This window comes from Opisthocomus hoazin, chromosome 8 (genome assembly GCF_030867145.1).
Source record: "Opisthocomus hoazin isolate bOpiHoa1 chromosome 8, bOpiHoa1.hap1, whole genome shotgun sequence".
Classification (NCBI taxonomy): domain Eukaryota; kingdom Metazoa; phylum Chordata; class Aves; order Opisthocomiformes; family Opisthocomidae; genus Opisthocomus; species Opisthocomus hoazin.
The window spans coordinates 57,523,816-57,543,097 of NC_134421.1; the positions used below are offsets into that span (position 1 = coordinate 57,523,816).

Genomic DNA, 19,282 nt, shown 5'->3' on the forward strand with positions numbered 1-19,282 from the left:
ACCCAATGCTCAGATTTATCTCTGTCTTTGCTCTTTTGCCATGGTGAGGAGCCAACACCCTCACTTTCAGGGGAAAAACAAGAGCAGGTACTTCTTTGATGCCACCTTTGCAAAGCCCACGTGGGAGAGGTTGGATTCTGCACAGAATTGGTCTCCTTTAGTTGTCCCCATCTGTCCCGCGTTGTAAAGCCATCTGACGGCTTTCTCTGGTTATGGCTGTAACATGCACAGGGTGAGCAGCCACGAGGACGACTGGCAGGGTGGCCGAGCCCCGCGATGACATGTGCCCAGCCAGCAGCCATGGGCCAGGACCACCAGTGCCAGCTGGAGCCTCTGGCTGTTTGGCCCCGCTCTGAGCTCCCCGGTGCAGAGCTGTGACACACAGTGCATACACGTCCTCTGGGTCTCTGCTGTGCCTCAGATTTACACAAGTCCTGCTCTTTCTGGCTGCCCACCTCTGGTGTCTGCTCTGGCAGAGGTTCTCCTGATTTTCTGTCTCCCAAACACACACTTCTCACAAACCATACCGACATCCTTCCCTTGCACAAGGTCTTTAGTCTGCCTGGTCCACAGACTCGGAGGGGCACCCTTTTTAGAGCTTACAGAGTCACAGAATGGTAGGGTTTGGAAGGGACCTCTGTGGGTCATCCAGTCCAACCCCCCTGCCGAAACAGGGTCACCTACAGCAGGCTGCACAGGACCTTGTCCAGGTGGGTCTTGAATATCTCCAGAGAAGGAGACTCCACAACCTCCCTGGGCAGCCTGTTCCAGGGCTCCGTCACCCTCAGAGTGAAGAAGTTTATTTTATCAAGGAGTCTATTTTTGTGCTATACTCCTGTGGAGGGAGGATGGTTGTCACATCCATCACCTTAGCTCAGCTTTCACCCTACTGCCTAGAATCTGCTCTTCCTCATCCCTTCCTCACCATCTTCAGCTATGCCTTTTTGTAGTATCTTCTTCAACTTCACCCCACAAAAGAGCTGATGAGGAAGCTGTTTTCTCCTCACTGTGCAGGAGATATTTCACAGCAGACCCTGCTGCAGCCAGCAAAAGCTCTTGGTCAAGATGCAAGTCTGCAGCTTTCTCCGCAAGACCCATCTCGCTTTGAGAAAGGAAGCTTTGGCAGCCAGGCAGGACCGTGCTTGTCTTCCTGCAGCTGGCATAAACTGGAGACATTTACTGCTGGTTTTTGTGTCCTGGCTAATTCAGAAGAAATGTGATCACATAAAAACACCTGAATGACATCCTTATCCCTGAGTGGTGTAGAACTGAAGGTTGTGAAAATCGGACATTCTTGTTAAAACTTGCACTTGTGTCTGTATGTCAGGAGCAGTTTCCCATGGAGACCTAGGGTTGGGGAGCATTTTGCAGGAGTAGAATGTGGCTGAGGTCTCTCTCTGCAGAGTTTTGGAAGCAGAATTAATTTGCTGGGAACTAACCCGGCATTTCTGCCACGAGCAGGATTTTCCATACATTTTTGTTACGGTGGGAGACAGGAATAGGAAGAGTCGCAAGCACCTTAAGATGTGTGAGGCGAAGCTTAACACTGCCTGCAGTGTTCTGGGGGGAATGTCACTGCTGGCGAAGGGAGAGCTGCTGCTAGCAGACTAAACAGGAGATCACAGTCCCTTCCCAGCCTCCTTACCTGAGTATCTGTTCACTATTAAAGCTCTTATGGTTGCAGACTCTGACTTGGGTTTCTCATGAATAAATACCAACAAGAGTAAAAAGAGCTTTCTAGCTTAGAGCTAAAAGTGTGGGAACAGCTGAGTCTGTGAAGCCCTGACCTGGCCGTGATGTGGATCCCTCCTGGCAGAAGTCATGGTGTACATTTAAGGGCACCAACCGTTTGCTGCAGTCTGAGCTACTCTCACACTGGGAAAAGTCTCCGGAGAGAACCAGATTCTGAAAAAATCCCCCAAGTTTTCCACAAATTCTCTCTGTGATCAGTGGATCCCAATACATGCACGGGCTGCGTTTATTACAGTTCAGGAACAAGGAAAAGGAGACAAAAGCACGTGACCATGACAGTTGTAGGTTTTGTAGTCTGGAACTGTTGTCTGATTTATACCAGCTGCTTATATATAACATAATATTATATTTATTATCTGTGATATGCATTACAGGTTGTATTAATGGCTGATTATGTATTATATTATTAAAATAACAGCGACTCCTTAGAGCCATTTCCATAAGCTGGAGATTCTTATGTTGTTGGGAGATCATTCGGCAGCCAGAAATAGCTGAAGTACAAAATAGGTCTCGGTATCCCCAAACTTTGATGAGCTGTGTTTCCCGTGCATTCCCTTGACAAATTTCATTGCTTCCCCCAGAACAGGGCTCTGTGAGTTACACTGGCTATCCAGCTGTTCCTTCTCTTTTCTTTTTTTTTTTACCACCACAGGTTTGGAAAAGAAAAACCCAGTGTATGCTGTCCTGAATATGGCCCACCAAAAACAACTGCAAATATTATCTCCTTCTGAGATGACAGAGAAATTTCAGGATGAATTCTTCCATGCTATTTTGAACACACTTCAGTTTATGGTTATATTCATTAACTACTATTGAAAATTTTATGTGTAGAACACTGAGTTACAAATACTAAATCGGAAAAGAACAGTCATCAGGTGCATAAGCAATGTTTTAATTGTAAAATGTTTTTTTACATTAAAATCAAAGTAAGATCCATATTTGAGGGCCAAGGATGCTAAATTATGTAGGTGTTTTCTGACCGTTCTAGTAAATCATAATGTTGAGTTCCTGAGTAAGTGGGGCAGAAATATGTAATATGAGTTTCTGTGGAAAAAAGAGAGACACAAAAATAATTAATAACTTTGTCTTAACTTAAAAAAGACCAGCTCAAAACAGAGAATGAGAAGTAAAACTTGAGCTTAGACCTTCATGATTCCCTTAACCTCATCTGGTAGGCAAGGCTGACTTGGTGGCAGTATGCATCTTTCTGCTGCTGTATCCAAGTCAACATCCCATTTAGAAATTCAGGAACAGTTTAAAATTAATTACTAAGATGAATTAAATATGCAGTTATAAATACAATACCTGTCCTGCTCTCTCTCTGTTAAATGTTCAGTTTGATGTATTTTTTGCTACTCACAGAATTTCCATTTTCAGTACTTCACTAGTTTTATCTTCAGGTTTCAGAATGAATAATAGCCTAAAATGCATAATATCCATTCACACCTCTTAGCTATTTCTTTGCCCACACACAAATCCATGTTAACATCGCTCTAACAGTCTATGCTTAGCTCACTTCTTCAAAGTATGTAGTGTTTTCATCTTTCATCAGAAACAGTTCTCTACCACCACTGGGTAAGAAGGAAGCCCACTTCTTGAATGATTTGCCTTTTACTCAAATACAGACAAAAATAGTGCGACCTCACCCAAACGCTAACCGGAAAGCTCCAGGCAGCCAGAAAGGCTGCTCCAGACTCCGCTACTGCGCGGACCTGGGGAACTGCGGACATGGGGAACCTCCCCGCACTTTCCAGCACAGGATACAAGTGGGAGAAAAAGGAGAATCTCCCTATGGCCAGGTCATTTGGTTGCCAGCACAAGCCTGGTTGGCAGAAGTGCTCCTCCAGCATCCCTGCTGCGGTTGCAATACAGTGCCTGTGGCTCTCAGGGTACGATACTCCAGGGGAGGAGATAAAGGGTGCTAATTATAGGAAGAGTCTGTGGTATTACAGATGTTGGATCGGGGTAGCACTGCATGAATCAGAGAGAAAGAGGCAGCCTATTACTCAGCAAACTCCTTCTATTTATATACAAATAACTATGGCTCAGTTAGGCACTTAAGCATTGCTTTTAGGCAAATTTGCTTTCTGTAAAGCAATAGCAATATGGTAGAAGTTATTTTCTACTACATCCCTTCAAACAGTACAGTCTTTGTACTTGAACTATTATACAGTGTGTAATCTCATTAAGCCTGTAAGAAAGTGGCAAATTTGCCCTTTAGATTTCATTATTTTTTTAATTACATGGATTGTAAGTTTTGAACTTCTAAGCCCAAACTGCTAGTTGGGGTTTTTTTTTAATAAAGTCAAACATGAGAGGATTATAGGTAATGGCATTACACCATGCATACAGGGTTGGTGGGAGAGGTTTGACTGAATCTCTTAGAATTGCAAAAGGAATTTATTTAGCTGGTTTAGGTTACTGTCTGATTTAAATAACGTGATTTTTGTGTAGTTTTGGACCTTTCCTACTAGAGCAGCTTGATGGTTTTTTTTCTCTATTGTTTGAAGTAGTTCTGAAGTCACTGAGATCATCTTTTGTGCTTAAATCAAATTTGAAATGATACTTTTGTGACAAGATTTTTAGTCTTTTTAATCATCTTTTTATGTGATGCTGTTAGTATGCAGTTATCTTCTGGATTTCTGTGATTGGTGCCTTCAAGCACATCTCAATGGAGTGTTTTCTTTACCCTGCCACATTTATGTTGCTTTCAGCTTGCTTAGAGGCAGTTTGGCTGTTAAACTGTTTCTTCCCTTGAGGCAATACTGATTATGCTTATTTACGACGTCGTCTCTGAAAGAGAGCTTTTTACGATTCTCCAAGGCAGAAATCTATTCTCTGCAATTTTCTTCTTTTACAGATTCTTTCAGTAAAACAAATGTTAGAACCAGGTGCATGTAATGGGGATCACACTTTGGTTACAATTAAAAGGTAAATCATTAAGCCAAGTGGGTAGAGTGACATATGATGTGACATCCGTTGCTTGCTGCCTGAGCTATCTTTGATTGAATGATGAGTTAGTGGCATTTTATAGTGTTAGTCCTGGGAGTTCCCTAGAGGCAGACCAGTGCTGAGATGTGAGTACCACATCTCATACAAAGTGTGCATGACCCACTACAGCTTGGTGGCTGGTGACAGATTAGGGACAAGTGACCAGAGCAAGGGACATTTACTCAGTGTTGTTCCCTTTGTCTACTCTCCTGTGGAAAAGGAAATTGGGACCACAGAGGCTGTCACAGCTGTTTGTTAGTGGTGTTCAGTCTGTCCCCTCCAGGGTGTCTCCGAGTTGGTGCTGGAGGAGGAGCGCTGCGCAAGCAGGTCACACATTTCAATCTGGGACACTGAGGTTGGGACACCTTAAGATGTTGAAACTGTACCTGTTGTCTCACTGTAGTGGTAGTTTCTTAGGAACAAACATACTGCACGGATTGACCTGTCCCTCCTCTGAAGATAGGGGACACTCATTAGAGGCTGTAATCATTTTGGGACACTAAGTAGTTTTAAGAAAATATCTCCACTCCTTTTCAGCAGCTGACATACAGATTTAAGAGGTTTTCTCATTTTATCAGGATGATAATAATGCCCATAAAACTGCTAACATTTCTCCCAGTTTGCAGAGCTATATCTTCTTTTCATTATTTCATTAGTTTAAAAACTTGTATAAATGGCAGACACTAAATGAGAGAGAGAATGAGTGTACATGTAATAGCAAAGATTAAAGTTTGCTAAAACAGCTCTTGCTGCCTCTTCTCCGCCCCCTCCCCAAAAACTCAGACTGTTCTATCAAGAATTGGTGTCTGCTTATAATTAGAATTGTAAAGGGGTGTGGATGAGAAATTGCTTCTGTTAGTGACTATCTTCCCTTCCCTAAGGTTTTTCATAATTGCTCAGCGCAGCTCTTACCCCACTCAGCTCATAAGAGAAAGCATCTCCACGGATGGCTCTTCCATTCAGAGCAACAGCATGAGGTCTCTGCTTCAGGCCAAGAATCGTAATTTTGTTGTACTTCAGAGTGTCAGCCCCTCGGTAGCCATTTTTAAGTATTTCCGTCTTCAGATTTCCCTGGAAAAAGCCACAGAGAAAATTTCAGGACCACAGCAACTCTTTGGAAGCGACTTACTGCGTACTGTTACTGCTGTGGTCTCATCTTTGTCAATGAACCTACAGAATGTCTTCCAATGTAGACATTAAAGTCTGAGATGGTAAAGGAAAAGCAACAAGACACGTTAATTTTCACATAAGAATGGTTTTGTGTATCATTATAAACTAAGAAAATAAGAAACAAAATAGCATTTACAACATTCATTTGGGATTATTGGACATGTTTTTTCTACTTTTAATCAATCCAAATTTGGTTCTTGTAGCAATTTACAGGGTACAGTGGCATATGCAAAGCCAAAATCCAGATACGGAGATTCAATTAGCGACCTTAAGGCAGATTTAATTAACATCCATGGCTAACTGCTTTAAACTGTTAGCGTCTTCCACAAACATCAGCTGCTAGATACTTTGCCCCTATTTTATGTCCCACTTCTCCACAACTCCTGCTAGAAATCTCTGCTGTCTACGTCCCAGCTTTAAGGACACTGAACGAACATCGTATGCCCGCAGAGCCTTGTTTGTTGTACTTCTTATTTACTACATAGCCCACATTTAGGGATGTACCGAGAGGACATACAAAGTCATTAAACAAATTCACTTGTATCACCAGCAACAGTAATTTCCCATACAAGCGATGAAGAGGAATCATTGCATTTGTTATGTGATCAAAGTTGTAAAGGAAATAAAGATGAATTACTCCACTCAGGAAATTATGAATTGCTATGCAATCATGACTTTTTAAAAATATGCCAAGGAGAAACCCATGATGGAACCTTTTGCATAAATTAGCTTATGTTATTTCAGTGGTGCATGGTAGGAGGGGAGCAGAAGTTAGATCACGGTGTTGTAACTTCGGGCTGTGCTCAGACTGCTTATTTCACTAAAAGTAAGTGCTAATCCCCAGGGCACAGATTTAAACTGCATAAATAAGGAAAGTTGGCTATTATTGAGCAAATGGGGAAAGGCCTCTAAAAGCCTCTGGAGAATGTGTTAGGGTACTGATATATGGTGTCTACTCCCCTTTGGCAGAGCTCCAGAATAGAGGGAGGTTCAGCATAGAGAGATCATCTCCATGCAGTGATTTATTTCTGTCTCAGGGGTGGCTAAGCAGGAGAGCTAGCTCAAGGTGGCCACATAGACCCAGTAAGCTCAGTGTGATGCTGAACTCGGTGATTATAACTGTATTAACAAATAAGGTTGCACTCAAGCTCTGAGGCCCTCAGCCAGGACTCTGCAGTAGACACCATTGTCCCTCTGACCACGGTCTAGAAGAAAGTCTTGGGGAGACAGGGAGGTGATGGTCCAGGGGAATGAGTGACCCTCTCCTCCTCTCCTCCCCAGGCATCTAGTGGTTAAACCAATTGCCCAAGAAGGTCCTGAGTTCTTGTCAGAGGGAGGGAAGTTAAGGATATCACTCAAAGCCCCACAAATGCAAAGCAAAAAGAAGTCCTGGATCCAAGGCCAGAAACCAGGACTTCCTCCCGCACTTCTGAGCAGCAGAGTCGTGATTTTTCTTTCTTGCTGTCTTGCACTGGTCCTATGAACTTCACCTGTTTTTCCCACCTCATTTTCTCCCTGAGAATTGGACCAGTTTTAGAAGGAGCTTGCTTTCAGGTTATTCAGTTAGTGGCTAGCACATTCTTTCAGAAGCTCCGCTTTCCTTGGGCAAGCTTTCCGGTTACCAGCCCTTTAGTGTGGTCTGGACTCGCTCAGCAAAGTCTGAGCACATCTTGCCTTGTCTGCCGCCTCTGGGGATGGAGGCAGAGTTTATGGCTCTCCGTGCTCATCCCTGAAGTACAGCAGATCTTCTACACCTGGCTGATGTATTTTTCTGGACTGGTAGGCTTAATTTATGGGGCACATTGACTTGGGGCACTTAGCCATTACGCGTGTCGAAATGGAGGTGTCAAGTGAATTAAAATACTGACCCCGGTGAGAGAGCACCCGAGAGCAGGCAGCCTGAATTGTTCACAGAGACTTAAGTGCCTGCACTAGTCTTGAGTTCTTCTTTGTATTCTGGGTTGTTTAAATGAAAATGTGAGAGAGTCTAATCCTGTAGCTGTTACCTGTGCAGCGCTCTGTGCTGGGTTCAGAGTAAGTGCTATGATATCAGACCTTATCGGTAAATCTCTTAGGGACTGAAACTTGTGTGTTCTTCTAAAACTAGCTGTGATTAAATTATTCATCCACAGTTTTTTAAGAATATAGAAATGTGCAACAAATACCAAGACTTATATACATTTCTCATACCTCTACAATTTGCTATTTGAGATGAATTTTTTTCTTTATAAACACATAATAAAAAATCAACATTAGAGATTATTGGAATGCAGATAGGGACTTCAGTCATGGATTTACGGGCAGAAGTCAAATGTGAGCAATGAGAAATGGAAGTGCCAGTGAATCAACAGTCTAATTTGCACAGATCAGAGTTTAATACAAAACTGGATATTGTTTTTCGGTAGCTTTCCTGCAATAAATTACTATACACAGACTACAGAAAGCCAAAGTGATTTTTCTTCCTTTTTGCCATTGAAATATCCTTTTTTTGAAGAAAAAGAAAATTTTTTCTTGGTAAATCAAGAAGAAAATAAATTCAAAATTAAAGTCTAGACACATGGTATTAGTTGCAGAAAAAATATCTCACAAATATACAATATTACATAATAAAACCCATCGGCTTACCCTGGCTTGCTCTCACTCCTGGAAGACATACATTCTAAGAGCAATATCACAATCAGAGCTAACACAATTTTATTCTTTTGAATATTTTCTGTAAACTACTCTGGGCCTTTTAGGAATACACAGTGTGAAAACCATGCCATAGTCTACATACAGTATTCTATTTCTTACCAGACATGGAAATTGTAGATAAAATATGATCTGTATAGATTGCTGAAGTAGGTTAAGTTTTTTTACAGTAACTCCCACAACTTAACCATCATGTAATTAATGAGCTTTTCGTAGATTTATTTTATTGTATTTTTCTCAGTTGAAGCCTAGACTGTAGGGTTCCTCTGTTGAGCTTTCTCAGGACATGTCTGCGCAGAAGTGAGTGCTGTGTGAAAGGCATTAGCTCACTGACCCTGGGCTGATCTCTTTCTGTGCTGCGTGGAGCGTCTGATCAGCACAGTGAGTTGCCTGTAGTGTGCAGAATCGCTCTGTGGGAGACTGACGATGGAAGCAATCTCCACACTGTCAGGCAAGGGAATGCAAACTAAAGAAGTGAGACTACGTGATTCTGTGGGCCACAAAATGCAGGCTTCAAGTGATCAAAGTTCAAAAGTTGCTGGGATATACTGAAGAGAGGAATGTAGCCTTCTCCCACCCATCAGACAAGTGTTTACAGGTGCAAGACAAGCAAAAGGTCCCTCGTCACATATTTGTAGGTACCTTGGATGTTGCTACTTACTTTGCTGTATGTATATTTAGCCAAGAAGTAGTTCTCATTTTCAATAGTGTCTGTCAAAACACAGAACAAGGATTGGTATCAAAACAGGGAGCAAAATCTATAATCAGTTCCCATTAATTGCAGCAAATGGCTAACATCAGACTAAGACAATTAGTGGTTTGTTTAATCTCTTCCTCTGGTCTCCTTAGGATGATCTCAGGGGAACACGACATGAGTGATTGCCCTCTCTAGCAGACCAGCTCTTCCCAGTGTCACACCTTTCTTGCTGACTTCAAGAGCAACCTGCTCCTCACCTCTGTAATGCTCAACTTCGGGTCAGTTCTCCAGCTATTTCTAGCAGAAGTTAGTGCCATTGTACTGCCAAAAAGATGGCCTAAGGAGAGGCCTGTACACAGACACTGCTTCACAGCAGGGAACCAGGCTTACCGATCGAATCACCGTCATCCCAGAAGAGAGACCCAGAAGCTTCTCCTTGTTCATCCAAGGCGATAATGAGCCCAAATGGATTCAGACGGCTGTTGACAAATGTGTTGAGAAGTGTCAGTACAAACTGGCAGGCACTGTCCCAAGTTATTTAACAAAAACTTCTGAACACCATTAACTCCAATTTGAAGGTTACAAAAAAGGCCACAACAGAAGAATGACAACCGTGCTCACCAAAATGGCTCCTGAAATGCTGACGAGAAGTTTATCTTGCCTTGTCCCACTGAAGTGTTAAATTCCCACCTTTCGAGTACTCATGTGGACAAGTTTCCCCTTCTTCAGTGGCCTTAATGTATGATAATTGGGCAGTCTGGGAGGCGACTGGTCACCAGTGCTACCTTACTATGGTTTGGTTTGGTTGCTGCACAGTGCTGTTCCCTTCCTTCACTACCCACCTTAGCTTCTGAGCATGGTTCAGATGTGAGGCCAGTGTATTGCTTATTGGTGGGGAGAAATCATCTTCCTCAAAAGAGATTTGAGCTTTTCCACCTTGCTCATGGCATTGGATAAATACATCCAAGGAGAAGAGTTTTGCATCTTCCCCTCGCAGGTGTTTGCTTTAAATGACCAGCAGCAGGTCAGTGTGGCAGCAAGAGGTGCAAAAGCTTTTCCGAGCATAACCACAGAGCCAGCAGTAAGTTTCAGCTGTGCCAACGATGACGTGGGTCATCTCTGGGGTGACTTCTCCTAATGCAATGGAGTGGATAGTGGGATAAAAATACCGTTCTTATCGTCTGGGATGGCAGCTGGGAGCTGCAGATAGCCTCTCTTCTGCACTTTCATTTGATTGCTTTCTTGGCTGTCTGTGGGTCTGACTCGCACCGTGGTTGGTTGGTGGCGGACACAGATGATGTTACCTCTTAGTGGTGGTCGTGGCTGGTTCCTGTTCTGGCAGGGCGTAGCCTCCACGGATGAACAGAGGGATCTTGCTCAGTGGGGCATCCACACTAACATATTGCTTGTTCCAGACACTTGGCACTTTAACACCCTACCACAAAAATTAATGCAGTTAAAAAAACCCGCAAATCAGGGCATTATACATAGTGACCGTATCCCACTGAAAAAGAGACCAAAGGGTACATTTTCGTCTCAATTACATCAATGAAAATCCAAAAAAAAAGTGGATTTCAGGAGTATTATTCCAGTTCCTTTTTTAACATGAAAGAGGATCTAGCCCCTGCAGTTATGCATATGCATGAGACAGAAGCATCATGAATGAAAGACAGCAAATCGTCTTTTAAAATGGCATCATTATTCCATATGCTGTGAAAAAAAAAGTCTCATCAAGACACTGAGCAAAAAGCAAAAGAAACTTTTGCTTCCTCTTTTTATGCATATGGAGCCTGTCAGATTTCAGTTTAAGGTAAGTGATTCATAATCATTTGGGAATGTAAACTGTAGATTTTCTTCTCTTTTAAGAACAAGTCTTCCCCTTTCAAAAAGTAATTACAGCATTCAATGAGTGAAACTCGTAGATGTGTAGACAACTAGCATAAGTTCTCTGCATCACGCCTTTCTGGTTTAATGCCTCAAAGCCAGGTGTAGGCAAGGCTTACGTAGATAAGGAGTAGATAACGGGCAGGCTGTGCTCTTGCCCTCTGTCAGTGGACTTCTAACTTAAGGGAAGTACCCAGCCTTGCTTTTAGATAAGCACTATGTGTATGGCAAGTAAGGGCCAAATGCTGGGAGCTGAGCTTTGCTAATGCCAGGGGCATTCCCCGTAGGCAGGGCAAGGGACACCGGGGCTGCCATCCCCATGCCCAGCCCAGCGAGGGGGGCTCAGAGGGAACCACAACAAGAAGATCTGGACAAAGTGCTCAACACTGCAGTGCCATGGCCTGCATGTCATGAAAAGAGAAGAGGGAAAGGATGGGATGAACATTCATCTGAGGACACCAGCCAAATGCTGAAAATGACCAAGTTTCTTTAAAAATAAGTCTGAATTTCCTCTGAGAGCGTTTCCGTCCTGCCCACTGCTCTGCCCGCATCGCTCAGGGTAGTTAACAACAACCTGATGCTCCTGGGCTCACACTTCCGACAGCTCTTAGCATCAGCCTAACTACTCCTGCTGAATCCAATGCTGGTCTCCTGCAGATTGCAGCAGAGCGTAGTTAGGTCACAGCTGAGTACTTTTGGAAATGCAGTACTGGGGCTGATGGTGTTTGAAAGGTCAAAACGTGTAGTCCCTGAAACTAGCCGAGGCTGGCATTTTCCACAGAGTAGATATTGTTCTGCATCTCTTGGAAGCATCTTTCGGAGGGGACCTTCACCCCCCTCTCTAAATATGCCTCTGTCAACAGCAAAACTGCATGCACGAAATGGTTTGCAGCATGTTCTCAGGAGTATGGCTTGGGTTTCTGTCTCTGTTTCTCTGCAGGGAAGTGTATCAGTACAAGAATTAAAACATGCAATAAGTGAGGGGAAAGAAAGAAATCCTGACTGTTTCACGAATTTCTAGGCTGCTCTTGAAAATTCAGTTCTCTGTGTCTTAGAGCTTTACAAACCAAAAATAGAAAACAAAATGCTACTGAAAGCTGTGTAATTTACTTTCCCAGCTAGCCTGGTGTAGGCTTTTTGTGCTCTAGCTTTCTTAAACACAGATGCTGACGTAAAAATACTGCTGAACATTGCTAAAAGTTATTTTGCTGGAACTGTATCATTTTAAATTATGTAAAAAATGTAAGAAACTGAATCTTAAAAGTACATACGGTATAGTAGTCAAACCACGGTGCTTCAGGGAAGTATACATCCACAGATCTTGCTCCCTGTAATTGTTATAAAGTGATTAAGGCCTTTTTTCTTTTTGCATTTCTGATATTACATTAGCTTTATTATATTTGCACATGGAGAGATGTATGCTGAATATTCTAATAATATCAAATCTTGGATGTTATGGCTGAGTTATTATCATAGCAGTGGACTACCGCTGGCTAATCTATAATGCTAAACAAACAAGCCTATCCTATTTGGGTGGGTTTGCTGCCATTCCGTGGCATGAGTCAAAGTTATGTGATTATTTCGGTCTAGTACATGGCTCTGTGTCTTGCAAATGTAACTGGCCTAGCTGCACTCCTCCAACATCTGAGCAATCCCAGGGAGGTCCACGGCAGCCTTGGCACGACAGGACTTCACATCTGATGACGGAGTGGGGGGACACCACTGCTCAGTGCCTCTTGCAGAAACAGGTGGAGAGTAAGGTCTGGCAAGGAGGGTACACAGATAGTTGTCTTCTTGGCAATAATTTAAAGTTGCAGATAAATAATAATAATAAATAATGTGCTGCTAATTGCACAATTGCTGTACTTCATTTTGCAGCATGTGTTGTGTCGTATTGCTGCAAGGACGAAATCACGCTAAAGACACTTTGAATTAATAACTCCAGAAAAAGTTGGAATCAAAACATATTTTCTTCTTTGTTGCAAGCTGCTTGTTCTCACCAACAGCTTAATTTTGATACTCAACATAGGTGTCTGCCCCTTTGCAGGGTTGTGGTTTCCCCAGGGAGCAGGTGGAGCATGAAAAGTAAAGGTGGAGGAGAAGAGTTAAGCCAAAGTTACCATCTGACATTTTAGTGATTATAAATATACATATATATAAATATCTATATAGATATATAAACCAATAGAAGGAGTAAGAAATAACAGATTTATTTAAAAAATGAAAATTTCACATTAGAATACAAGAATTGCTAAACTAAATTTGTCTTGTCCTGTGGCCTGTCTCCCGCAGTGGGCAGTGTGAGGTGTTTCGGGCAAGGTGTCCTAGTGCTGCGGTAAGGAAGGCTGGGGTAGTTTGCTTTGTCTATTTAGATCTTAGTAGCTGTTTAACAGTTACAGGTAGGTTTAATCTATAAAGTGCCTTGAAAACTTGAAGGAAAACCCCTACAAAGTCAAGAAGCCCCTCTCCATATTTTCTCTGCGTTATTATGACAACCCTGGATATGCTGGTCTGCAGAGAAACGTGTAACCACCACCTGAATCGTGATGCACCTTGCCTCTATGACTCCCTAAATAACAAGCCAGTGTGTAGAGCAGTTTGCCATTTTAATTCTGATGGATGTTTCACTTGCTCGCATGCTAGGACTCAAGGAGCAAAGGGAAAGCTGTCCCTGACCCATCTTCTCTAGACAAGCAGGTGCCATGCTGCAGTTTGATGCAGTCGCTGCTGGCCTGCAATGCCACGGTGCGGGGCTTACAGCCTACCTCTGCCCTGTACCCAGCTAGCTGGCACAAGCCCTGGCCACCACCTCCCTCCCACTGCAACACCCAGCTACATGTCTCTTCTGAAGCTCTGCGTCCTCTATCAGGCCACGGGCACCCAGCCTTCCTTTTGTGCTGCAGTGCCCCCCAAAACATTGAGAACCCATAATCGAGACCCTCTATCATTTTCTTTATCCTTCTAAAGTTCCCTTTCATTCACTTCTTCACAAGAAGCCACCTGGCTTGTCACCCTCTCTTCATGGGAAGGTTTCTCTCACATCTTTCATCATCTTGCTGGTCTGATACCCTGTGAAATCTCCCTGTTAGTCATCAGCTGTTAGAAACCTGGGGGAGTCTGAAGATGAAGGACTGACAAATGAAGTTCCTCAGTGGAGTCAGATGGTTTTAGATGCAGGAATAAGAATTTCATTTTAAATTCACAGAGGCATAAGGACTGGTTAAAGAAAAGGTGACTAGCAGTGGCCTGTTTATATATTTGATCATCAGCAATGTCCAGAAAATGTGTCTGTTATTCTGGCAGCATGCTGATCACAAACAGCTCTAGGAGATATCCCATGCAAATACTTAGCTCTGCTCAGATATACCTTTCTGGTGCTGTCAGCAGTCAGTGGTGGGGCAAGGAGAGAAACCCACCCTTGCTCCAGCCAAGCAGCGAGAGCCCTGACCTCAGCGCCATGCCCAGCACAGCCATAGGACAATGCTGCTCTTTAAAACCTGTCATATCAGCAGCTAACATTGTCATTACCATTTCCATAACGACTGTGCCTGTGATGCTGGGAAACTCCTAGCACAGCCCTTGAGATGCTGTAGTTCCAGAACGCTGTGGGTGAGTGGTAATATGGAAACCAGCTTGCTTTCATATCTGCATGTTTCTTCCTCGCTCTGCAATTACTGCTCTGCGTGCGCCCTTGGAGGGAGTTGTCAGCACAGCAACAGGAGCAGGCAAGCAGCAGCATCCAGCCTGTTTACATCCATTCAGCACTTGGAATAGCAGGGAAATGCCGTGCCCTTACTTTCACCCTCCCACTTCAAGCACTGGGCAGCTCTGCACTGTCTGTGCTGCTCAGAGATGCGTTCTGCAAGCTTTGACAGTGGAGAAATGGGTGGGTATGAGCAAACATGCCCTGAATGTCATCCAATGCCCTAAGCATAGTTCATTTCTTTTATTCCAGTATGATGGCATTTTTTAATTACAGTACTTGCCTCTTGAAGAACAGGAGCAATCATGAGAGCAGGTCCCCAAAGGAAGGCAGTATCTATTCCATGAGTCTGCTGATCGAAGGTAAATCTAGTGTTGAAAGTGAGATATGCAATGTTAATTCACATTTTTATAGAACTCGCAGAATATTTTGATATTACTCACTGCAACAAGAAATCTGTTTCCTCAAGACATCCTTCAACACCTCCAAATATTTTTCCTGGTTGAGAGAATGCCAAAAGCTGGACAGAGAGTCAGAAATTACAGTAATACATACCATGCTGGAGCAGATCAGAACCCTCACAAAATGCTGGTGCTGATTTCTTTTCAGAATAGCAGCAGTGGGAAAACAAGTAACTAAATTTCTGCCCAGTGGTTGAGACTTCATCGAGGGGGCCAAAGAACAGTATAGGGGCAGGATCAGAGAGGGAACACAGAGGAATGACACTGTGCTTTAGGATCTAAAGCATTTGTGAAAATCCTTGGATCTGGCTTCCTGCACCTTTTGCAGATTTACATTAGAAATCTTTTGCAGGACAAACACAAAGAAACGTTCATATATATTGCGCTTTTTAGCTGCCTTTCCTGAATGGATGAAAGCTTATGGAATTCAGCCCATTTTATTCAATGCATTAAGATAATTTTGGATTCTGATCATGTCCTCCAGAGTGCTTACAGCCCTGTTTGCCCGGCATCATCTGCCAGCTTGGGAAGAGATCTCTATTCCACCATGCATCCACTAAAGAAAATACTGAATAGCACCTGGCAAACAGGAGACATTCTCCCCCTCTCAGGAATGTCCAGTCATTTGGCATAAAATCCTTGAGAATTTAAATAGGCTTTCAATCATTTGTAAGCCTATCTCTGAAGAAATTCGTAACGGATCCTCATTCCCTAATTAGCTTATAAGAATGTCATGTGGAGTGTGTCCCAAGCCTTCCTAAAATCAAGGCACCTTGTACCTTCTGCTTTCTCCTGCTCCACTGCCCCCTCTCCCATCCAACAGCCCTGCTGCCTTGACAAAGATGGCAACTGGGCTGGGTTACCGTTACTCGTCTTTGACATATTCACACTGGTTGTTGCATATTAATGTATTCTTATCTCAGGACATACAAATTATTTGTTTAAAAATTTATTTACTGGGTCTGTGTAAATTACTTTGCAGCTGTTCCTGTCTAAGGACAGGTTTCTGTTGTACACTGGCCGGAGCAGAGCGGCTCAGTGTTGGTGTCCTGCTCTGACACCCTGCCTGCTCCAGCCGCAGGCATACACTGCACCCAGCCCAGACTTACAGCAAGTACCCCTAATCAGCAAAAACAGCTTGACCATAGAAAAGACATCTATCTGGTATTCAGATTTCTAAAATTTTGCAAGTTTAGGGGAGTATGTGGAACTCAGGATAAAATGTTCTGGAAGGCATGCCTCAGGCTCTGCCTGAAAGAAACCTCAGTTTATTCGGAGTTTCTTTTTCTGTCAAAAACAGTAGCTCTTTTGGACACCTTAATCTTGGTCATTATTGCATTTTGACATAATGCTTTGTAAATATTTAAAGTGGGGTGTGTTTTTTGATTAATTACCTTGTCTTCAAGTTTTTGAAATATAAACCATTAGTTTTTCTTGTCATCTCAATAGCTTCTCTGTATTTTTAATTTCGCTGTAGTAAAATTATGATACTGATTCAATATACTTTGTTGTGGGAGATTTCAGGACAAAAAGCTGATCAAGAAATTATAACAACAGAGAAGTTGATCTTATTTGCACGTGGAAACAAGCGTGTCACCATCTAACTCAGCAATACTTTCTCTTGCAATTATAGCAACCAAAAGCACAAATTCAGCAAACAAATTAACTTTCCCATTTTGAAAATAACCCTTTAAGCTATATCTGTGATTTATGAAAAGGGCTTAATTCCATCTGCATGCTTTCTCTGTTTAGATGCTGGCCTCTCTTCTGTCTTGTTTTTCCCCTGTTTAGCCATTAAGCAGAGCTTTCCCTTCCAGTAACGGAGTACCACCTCCCAGTCTTCTTGAAGAGTTAAGCTACTGGTGCCTCTGTTTCACGGAGTGAAAGCCTCAGAGGCACCTAAAACTCTTACAGGAAACTACTGGGATGTTGTTCTTGTTTCTTATTTGAAACGAGCACCTAAATGTTTGAAATGAAATGAAAAATCTGAAATGACCACATGAAAACACTATTGCTTGGAGACTCCCTGCCCAGGCAGAGTTGTTTTCACGGTGAGGCTTGTGAACTCGTAACAGCTCCATCTGAAAACTTAGTGCAGTTTTTTTGGCTCTGCTTTGTATTTGTTATAAGAGAAAGGCTTGACGTAGAATTCCATCATCAGTACATTGAAAATTCTGTTTCAGTTCTCTCTTTCTCGAAAACCCACATTTCTCCTCCTGTTAGCTTCTGGGTCACTTTCTCTACTTGAACAGACCGACTAAACCAATGAATATTAATTAGAAATAGTAAGAAATACTCATTAAGTAATAATAGTAACCAGAATTGACTAATAGTCAGAAGAAATACTTTCAAGCCATTTTAGAATCTACCTACGGCAACATTTGCAAGTGATGTGCTCACTAGGATGTGACCCGGATAGAGAAAGAGTTTGTGCTGATCTCCTGATGTCTACACTCCCTGAATGCATTTTAGAGGTTTTACTTCCTAGTAATCCCGATCTGGTACCACTGACTAAGCTCCCGTCAATGGCTGGAGTGCATCTTTTGTCTCAGCTTCACCCAACAGAAGTCTCCACTAGTTCATCTGAGACTGCTCTACAATTCAAATCAAAGCAAATGTGGAAGTTTGCCAATGTAGATGTGGCCCGAATAGAGTACAAGTAAAGGATGCTGGGAGTAGTCAGAAAGGCAGCTTTAACATCACTAAAGTAATTATATATTAGCAGAGATTAGCTAATATTAATGCTAAAATGAACTCGGACATTTCCAATATTAACACAAATATCATTAAGCAAAAATACAGCTAAAATAAATACTTGAAATACCATATAGCCCCTTGTAAGACATGAGTACCTATAAAACCTCTCCTAAATGTACCCAGTTAAATAAGGTATCAGAGTAGCAAGGGGAAGGATACTGCTTTTAAAATTTATCAGTTAACCATTACACTGAGTAAGTAAATCAGGTTTTGTGCATATACTTTCTGTACTCGAATGGCCTGCACTTTAGTGTAATCTCAGTTTAATTTGCAAAAAATGCCTTACCCTTTAACCAAAATGTTTTTGACCTAAAGGGAAAAAGAACATTAAATAATCCAGGATGTAGCCTGCACCAATGAGACTAAATTGTGTCAGAGCTTCAGGCAGTAGTCTTTCGTATGTGTTATTTGCAATCCTTTTGCTGAAGTCTTTGTATAAACCATTCTGAGATAGAAAATTTACCAAAAGCAGGTAAAAAGCTAATTAAAAGATGCTGAGAGGGAAACTAAACCTCACTTTAATTCCTGCTTCTCCCAAACAGAAAAAGAGAGTTATTCCAAAAATCTGAGGTCTCATTTTCCGAGGTATTTTTCAGTCTGTGTTTATTAATCTCAGCTTTGCACCTGCTTCTACACTCAAACATCTCTATCTCTGTTTTCTCTGTGCAATTTGTGGACACAGATGTAGGTTTCATACATAGCATGCAGATGCAAGTGCTAAATTGGAAAATGCAAATGTTGTGGATGATTGGATTGGAAAATGGAGCCTGCTCTGTATGAGGCCTTCTTGACATTCTGGACTGGAATACAGATTTCATAGATTTAAATCTAATGCAGAAAATATAGGTATGTAACTACTAATTTAAAATAAAAAAAAAAGACTGCCTATTTGCCTAAAACAAGAAATTTTCAGAATTCTTCTTCCATAGTTTTTTCATTTGAAACAAATGTAGGCTATACTTTAATGAAAATCCATTGCCTATGTTAAGAGTTATCTTTGTTGCATATAATTGGATTAGATTTCATTGTGGAAATGTTCTTTTTAAGAGACAGCATGCAATAATATTACTATGACTATTGTCAGATATCAACTAGCTTATACATAGAAGCTCAACTCCCGTTGTGAGTCAGATATGATAAAAAAAGAGGGACTCCAAACTCACTCGTGCATCAGTG

At 42.2% G+C, this 19,282-nt stretch overlaps 1 protein-coding gene across 1 annotated transcript in view; it reads right to left on the reverse strand.

Moving 5' to 3' along the window:
• Nucleotides 1-2,736: 2,736 nt before the first annotated feature.
• LOC104328731 (alpha glucosidase) overlaps nucleotides 2,737-19,282 on the reverse strand; it is a 29,490-nt gene continuing 12,944 nt past the window's right edge. Inside the window, exons 8-12 of the mRNA XM_075429562.1 lie at nucleotides 10,606-10,736; nucleotides 9,692-9,780; nucleotides 9,266-9,315; nucleotides 5,656-5,814; nucleotides 2,737-2,796 (exon numbers count right to left, since the gene is read on the reverse strand). Coding sequence (XP_075285677.1) covers nucleotides 2,737-2,796; nucleotides 5,656-5,814; nucleotides 9,266-9,315; nucleotides 9,692-9,780; nucleotides 10,606-10,736 — 489 coding nt within the window. The remainder of the gene's footprint in view (nucleotides 2,797-5,655; nucleotides 5,815-9,265; nucleotides 9,316-9,691; nucleotides 9,781-10,605; nucleotides 10,737-19,282) is intronic.